The 7614-nt window shown below is 38.5% G+C and overlaps 1 protein-coding gene across 1 annotated transcript; it reads right to left on the reverse strand.

Annotated features, from left to right (window-relative positions):
• Nucleotides 1–5199: 5199 nt before the first annotated feature.
• Nucleotides 5200–7129, reverse strand: LOC104446339 (phospholipase A(1) DAD1, chloroplastic). The gene is made up of 2 exons (XM_010060200.3): nucleotides 6419–7129; nucleotides 5200–5965 (listed from the first exon to the last, which is right to left on the reverse strand). The coding sequence occupies exons 1-2, from the start codon at nucleotides 7127–7129 to the stop codon at nucleotides 5417–5419; spliced, it is 1260 nt and encodes a 419-aa protein (XP_010058502.2). The 3' UTR covers nucleotides 5200–5416.
• Nucleotides 7130–7614: the final 485 nt, after the last annotated feature.

Consider the following 7614-nt stretch of genomic DNA (forward strand, 5'->3'; position numbering starts at 1 on the left):
TGACCACTTATAATATTAAAAATGTCACGTTGGATTTTCGGCTACCCTTACCGAAGTTGGCATTTAAGTGTATCTTTTAAAAGTTTTAATATTTAAGTATCATCTGTGTCAAGTTTTGACACTTTTGATATACTTTTGGAAACATGACTTTCCCTCCTGATAAAAAAGAATTCATTTTCTTGACTTTTTGTAGTGCGTCCAAGTGAGAAGAAGATGTCCCTTTGTGTCTATTTCCTATCTTTCTCATCAATTATTTTTTTTTCTATAGGTCTCATATGTTTTTTCCATAAATCCCGTCTATCATATACTGAATAAACAAAGAAGAAGTCAACTCTACTTTTTCAATCATTACATGTCATTTTTAACTATACAAGTTGCTTCTAGTGGATTCACTCAAAGTCAAATACCATAAAACCAACTTTTTTAACTTAATTTCATCACAAATAAACTTAAATATAATTTTTTGAAACATTTTCCAAGGATAAGAAGTTTTGAGGGAAACAAACAAACCTTAAGATTCACTTGTTACTCTTAGCATCTCTCACTAACATGTTTAGGTTATATTTACTTACATTGCATCCGCTATATGCTTGTCACCAATTTAGGTCGTTGACCTCGGCTCCGTGGTCATATGCGGTGGCCAAACTTGAATTTTGATGGCAATCATGGACCTTAGATCCGAGGTCTGAATGCCTTCATTATGTGGCAGCAACCTTGTTGGAGGCCACAACCCCTGACTAGGGTCACCGGCCACTAGCTAAGGCCTAGCCACCCCAACTAACCCTCGCCCACCATTGCCAGCCCTTTCTGGCGATGGTGGGGTAGCAACTGTGGCAAGCTTGCTACTTTCCTACAACCTTATATATATAAAATTAATTTAATTAATATTTATTTAAAAATCAATTTTTGGGACAAAATGATGTTGTTTTGCACTTTCATTGCTGAGTAGACTTTCCGACGAGCTACGCTGACCACTTATAATATTAAAAATAAGTCACATTAGATTTTCGGCTATCCTTACCGAAGTTGGCATTTAAGTGTATCTTTGAAAATTTTTAATATTTAAGTATCATTTGTGTCAAGTTTTGGCACTTTTGATATACTTTTGGGAACATGACTTTCCCTCATGATAAGAAAGAATTCATTTTTCTTGATTTTTTGTAGTGCATCCAAGTGAGAATAAGATGTCCCTTTGTGTCTACTTCCTATCTTTCTCATCAATTATTATTTTTTTCCTATAGGTCTCATATTTTTTTTTTCTATAAATCCTGTCTATCATATACTGAATAAACAAAGAAGAAGTCAACTCTACTTTGTCAATCATTACATGTCATTTTTAACTATACAAGTTTCTTCTAGTGGATTCACTCAAAGTCAAATACCATAAAACCAATTTTTTTTAACTTAATTTCATCACAAATAAACTTAAATAGAATTTTTTGAAACATTTTCCAAGGATAAGAAGTTTTGAGGGAAACAAACAAACCTTAAGATTCACTCGTTACTCTTAGCATCTCTCACTAACATGTTTAGGTTAAAATTACTTACATTGCATCCGCTATATGCTTGTCACCAATTTAGGTCGTTGACCTCGGCTCCATGGTCATATGCGGTGGCCAAACTTGAATTTTGATGGCAACCATTGACCTTAGATCCGAGGTTTGAATGCCTCCATTATGTGGCAGCAACCTTGTCAGAGGCCACAACCCTTGACCAAGGTCGTCGGCCATTAGCTAAGGCCTAGCCACCCTAGCTAACCCTCGGCCACCATTGCTAGCCCTTTCTGGCGATGGTGGGGACAGCAACTGTGGCAAGCTCATTGCTTTGCTACAACCTTACATATAATAGTAATTTAATTAATATTTATTTAAAAATCAATTTTTGGGACAAAATGATGTTGTTTTGCACTTTCATTGCTGAGTAGACTTTACGATGAGCCACGTTGACCACTTATAATATTAAAAATAAGTCACGTTGGATTTTCGGCTACCCTTACCGAAGTTGGCATTTAAGCGTATCTTTTAGAAGTTTTAATATTTAAGTATCATCCGTGTCAAGTTTTGGCACTTTTGATATACTTTTGGGAATATGACTTTCCCTCATGATAAGAAAGAATTCATTTTTCTTGACTTTTTGTAGTGCATCCAAGTGAGAATAAGATGTCCCTTTATGTCTACTTCCTATCTTTCTCATCAATTATTATTTTTTTCCTATAGGTCTCATATGTTTTTTCCATAAATCCTGTCTATCATATAATGAATAAACAAAGAAGAAGTCAACTCTACTTTGTCAATCATTACATGTCATTTTTAACAATAAAAGTTGCTTCTAGTGGATTCACTCAAAGTCAAATACCATAAAACCAAATTTTTTAACTTAATTTCATTACAAATAAACTTAAATAAATTTTTTTGAAACATTTTCCAAGGATAAGAAGTTTTGAGGGAAACAAACAAACCTTAAGATTCACTCGTTACTCTTTGCATCTCTCACTACCTCAGCTCCATGGTCATATGCGGTGGCCAAACTTGAATTTTGATGGCAACCATCAACCTTAGATCCGAGGTTTGAATGCCTCCATTATGTGGCAGCAACCTTGTTGATATGGGAGTCAATGGTGGTGACGGCATCAGAGAGAGAGAGAGTAACCTTAGATCCGAGGTTTGAATGCCTCCATTATGTGGCAGCAACCTTGTTGGAGGCCACAACCCCTGATATGGGAGTCAATGGTGGCGACGGCATGAGAGAGAGAGAGAGAGAGAGAGAGAGAGAGAGAGAGAGAGAGAGAGAGAGAGAGAGAGAGAGAGAGAGAGAGAGAGAGAGAGAGAGAGAGATCAACTAAATTACAATGTTGTTGTTGGGCAACATCAATTAAAGAAATTGTGAGTGGCGGCATAATGCTTTGCATTAACATACACTAGATGCTAAAAAGAGGTGTGATGTGTTTATTAGTAACAAAAAAAAAAAACATGATAAATATTTTACCTATATGAGCTTTGAAGTGGTGTTGCTTCTTATAAAAATTATGGTTACTTTTATAGAAAGCTCATGAAATAGGAATAAGTAGGGCCATAATAGTGCCCGGTAAATTGTAGAGCTTTTTGTTGAAACAAGAGGTTACTATATGTGCAGTATATTTGAATCTAGTATTAAACTAGTAAGTTTAAAGCTATAGCTACTAGTATTTTTTTTTTTTATAGAATTTTAAAATACTTTCATTAAATAAAGGTTTGACTCAAAAGAGACCTTAATGTTTGTATATTAAATTTTATGAAAATGTTGGATGTATATTTTTTACATTTAGTTTTGCAATTTTGTTTTACAAACAAAGTGAGAGATTGTTCCTAGTTTGTTTGTAAAACAAACTAAGAAGCGCCTTATCTTATATAAAAAAAGATATGAGTGGTGGCTAAAAACAAAGAGATGCCTTATCCTACATCGAAAAGATATGAGTATGTGATAATTATTTTTTATTTGTTCAATTGATGAAAATATATGAATTTGTATCTTTTCAATAATTTTTTTTGAATTTACAAAGTGGGGTTTTGCTATTTATTAACAAAGTTTCTAGTTCAATAATTATCTCTCTCAATTTTCGTCTCTTTCTAAAAAAATATAGTAATTATTTTCAATTATTTCCATTTTCGATAGTTATTGAAAAAACACCAAAATTGTTATTTGGTATTCTCATTTGATATTTGTTTGTGTATTGGAGGGTTTTTGTCACTAAACATTAGTAACTGTTAGCTATATTAGAATATTTATATATCTCTTAAAGATATTTAAGATATTTTCACTTATTTCAATATATGTTTTGATTATGCATGCTTGATTTGATTTCTTTTGATTCCCTTTGATTTCCTCTATCTAAGCCTATAAATAGGCTCTCCATGTACTCTTTTCAATATATCCAATTATACAAATATTCCTCAATTTTGTCTTTTGTATTATTACTTTTCAATTATAATATTGTGAGACAAATATTTCCTTAAAAAGAATATATTTACTTTTTTCTTTTGTCAGTTCTACTCTACTCTTATTCTAAATGTTCAGATTTGTACCTTGCCCTCTTGCAGGGCATAAGAGTAGAAACTCTCTTCTGAAATGATTGGTCCCCACTTTTTAAAGAGAATATTTCCTAGTTGATCATTGCCCAACTCTTCCTCCTTCATCTGTTGACTTACCAGAATCGCGACCACATGCACTGTGGTTGCTGGCCCGAGCCGTACGACCAGTGCAAGTGGTGGTCACTATTGAATAACCACAATCACGTCACCGGTGGGTGCACTTTTAGATGTCATGTCAGAGTATCTCATCTCCCCATATGCACGCGTGGCGATTGCTTTCATCCTGGGCTCCTCCACTTCGGCTCAACGCTATTCGAGCCGTTGCTATATTAGGTTTCTATAAGTTGGAGGCGCATAAAAATAATGGGAAAGTTGAAAAATGCTAAGAAAGGTGACCCCCTTCAGTCCGCAAAGTTGCTCCTTACAAGGCCCTATTCTCCTACTAAATTAGATTGTCAGTTTTGAAGATCTTAAGGCTTGATATTTTCTTCGAGACCTGTCTTTAGTTTTGAGACAATCTCTCAATAGAGATACTGATAGATTTAAAAGAAAAATTCAACTCGATATTTTAATCTATTATATTGAAACGAACATTGATTTGAAAAATAGTAATTATTTACACCAGGCAAAGTTGTCCAAAAAGTTATATACTAATAGTATCGTAGTTAATTCAGCTCTAAACCTTTTAATTATATTAATTTTGTCTTAAATGTTTCGACGACTGACAATGATTCAATGCCCTCGGATTTGCTAGTGTTAATGGCACTTCAACTCATGTTCTCTCTCTCTACACGCGTTTCAAACAATGGATGATGGTCATTCACCCCGCAAATGGAGATATTCCAACGTGATGCAAGAACGCCACCATTGAGATGTGAGGGAAGTGGAACTCAGCAATGACTCCACTCCACGAATTTTCAGGTTATATGTGAGGCAGCAAAACTCTTATAATGCTCAGTATCCATGTATTCATATATGGGCGAATCGCACGTTATATTGACAGATTTAGCACCTTGCTTCTAGCCTTAACTTTGCCATTTAATCATAGAGAGAGAGAGCAATCACAAATTATATGACGAGAATGACCCCTGTACATTAACAACAGAACACAATATACATATGCAACAGACAAAATATTTTCAACCAGGAGTTGAAAACAACAAGAAGACCACATTTATTTTCTCACGACACCTTCACTCACTATCTATCTAGTGTTAAGGTAATCATTAGTGAAGCCATTGGGGTTGCTTGAACCCGCAAACGACCGCATGAAATAGACAAAATATTTTCAGCACCTTTTTCGGCTGTGAGAAAGGCTTATTGGCCTGCATTCATGTATTATTCTCATATTAATTAAGATACTGGCCTTTGTCCCTTGATCTACTGTTATTCACATTCAGCACCTTTTTCGCTGTAGCCCTAAAAGGACACTTGGAGCTCACAAACCCACTGATCAACTGAAGATACGTCTTCAACTCGTGACACGTGGCGAGATTGACGCTGCTGAGGTACGGGCACTCCCTACTACTCAGCCTCAACTCCCGTCCGACGTCGGTGTATGCCGACGGCGCGTGCTCCCTGCTTTCCCGGAAGAGCCACGGGAGCCTTGCCACGTCGTCTTTTAGTCCCGGCACCTTGGTGACGAGGTCGTCCGAGTTCACGATGCGGAGAACGTTCGCCTTGCTCTTCTCCAGTAAGTGTCTGAAGGCTCGGTTCCCGACGCGAGGCCCGCCGAACGATATGACAGTCACCATCGGTGCATTCGAAAAGTTGGAGCTTATGTCATATGCGCTGAGGATGGCCAGGGCCGCACCAAGGCTATGGCCTGTGATCGTCAAGCTAAGGGGCCTGTCGCTGTATTTGTTGATGATCCTGGCAACTTCTTCTCTTATTATGTCCTGAAATTAGGCATGACCATTTCGATATCAGCCATCAACACATTCATGTTGTTGTCATTTCATAAATAGTGAAATATTATGGGATTCATTTAATGAAGTACGTTGAACAAATAGTTACTGATAGCACTGTAAATTTGAACTTTTGCTAAATTCAAAGCTGGTAAAAGAGTTCAGTATCTTGCGATGGTATGTACTATCAACCAGATGACATTTTGCGAGGAAATCATCGCTTGTTTGCATTCAATGATGCCCTCGATTTTAGTCTATGATAGCATCGTTTGTGAGGACTTGATCGTGCCTATTAGAATTCATGGATGTTTTCTGTGAATCTTGTGTTATCAACAGTTCTTGAAGATTCTTTTTTCTAAAGAATGACAATGAATAAAATATAGATCTGTACGTGACTAAGCTATCGAACACTTAAGTGCTCATAGTGCGACCATTTTCCCTTACCTGTAAGCTCATGTTAGTGGCTGTTTTTGATGTGTATAAGCTTAAGTACCCACTTCCCACCATCGGCCCCTCTGCTCCGCCGTCGCCATCGCCGCCCACACAAGTCAAGTTGGCGCGTAGGTTTTCGATCCATTCCAAGCACGTGCCGGTCCCCCGAAGCGCGATCACCACGTCCCTCCTCCCCAGCCTCGAAATCTCCCTCCCGTCCTTGCACACCGCCACAAAACCGATCCAGCTCGACCGCGTGCCCATCCAACTAGGGACGTTGGAAGCCCAATGTGGCATTTGGACCCCGCACGTGGCGTGCAGGTAACGCGTCACCCGGTATCCAGTCCCTCGGATCCCGGCGCGGGCCAGGAGCGAGCTCTTGGGGTGCTTGGAAGTGCCATAGGTGGGAGAGGAAGGGTTGAAATCGAACGAGCGGTACGTGGCTTCGACGAACTCCCCGTAGCGGAGTATTTCACGGCGTAAGTTGTCATCGAGAGGGTCGAGCAGGCCTTCCCAATTGTCGATCCCTTGGTACTCCGTCCATTTCTTTTTGCAAACCACGGCGCACTTGGCGGCGATGGTGGTGCGGCCTGTCTCGCGGTGCTTGAGTTGGCGGAAGCATGAGCATGCGCTAGCGGGTTTGACGACGGAGTTGGTAGATGGGGTGCGAGACTTGAAGAGAGGGGCGAGGCGTTTGCCTGGTGATGGTACCGCAGCTCTCATTGTTGGGCAACCCTGTAGCTACAGGCTTTGCCGCGAGTGTTGGCTTCCTGACGAGGCTCTAGGGCTGAAGCTTCTATAAATATGGTTTGAGGGAGGAAATGACGGTAGGTATGCATGCATTGTACTATTGATGTAATGTGACAAGACCGACCAAAACATGGATCCAACATTTTTAAATTGGCGATAATTGGCCGTGTGCTTGTAGTGGAATTAGTTCATTCACTGTCTCTATTTTGGTGCTAGTAGATTGCTAACGAAAGAAGAATGTGAACCGTTGATTCCAAAAGCTTAAAATGTCGCACTACAACACGAGATATATTTTATATTGTTGTACTACAATACGAGATATATCTTATATTTTAACACTCATTCACATGAAGACCTATTTAATGATGAAGGCCTTAAGCATTCGATACTTGTAGGTTAAAGGAATTATGGAAACCCATCAAACATAATGAAAGGAAAACCCACAGTAAGACAAAGCT

Source organism: Eucalyptus grandis, chromosome 5 (genome assembly GCF_016545825.1).
Source record: "Eucalyptus grandis isolate ANBG69807.140 chromosome 5, ASM1654582v1, whole genome shotgun sequence".
NCBI classification, from domain to species: domain Eukaryota; kingdom Viridiplantae; phylum Streptophyta; class Magnoliopsida; order Myrtales; family Myrtaceae; genus Eucalyptus; species Eucalyptus grandis.

What these genes read in the sequence shown, in the direction of transcription:
- LOC104446339 (XM_010060200.3), bottom strand. Translation starts at nt 7,129, where the DNA reads ATGAGAGCTGCGGTACCATCACCAGGCAAACGCCTCGCCCCTCTCTTC. An exon ending in CCACTAACATGAGCTTACAG is followed by an intron (nt 5,966 to 6,418) that starts GTAAGGGAAAAT and finishes GCCTAATTTCAG; the next exon opens with GACATAATAAGAGAAGAAGT.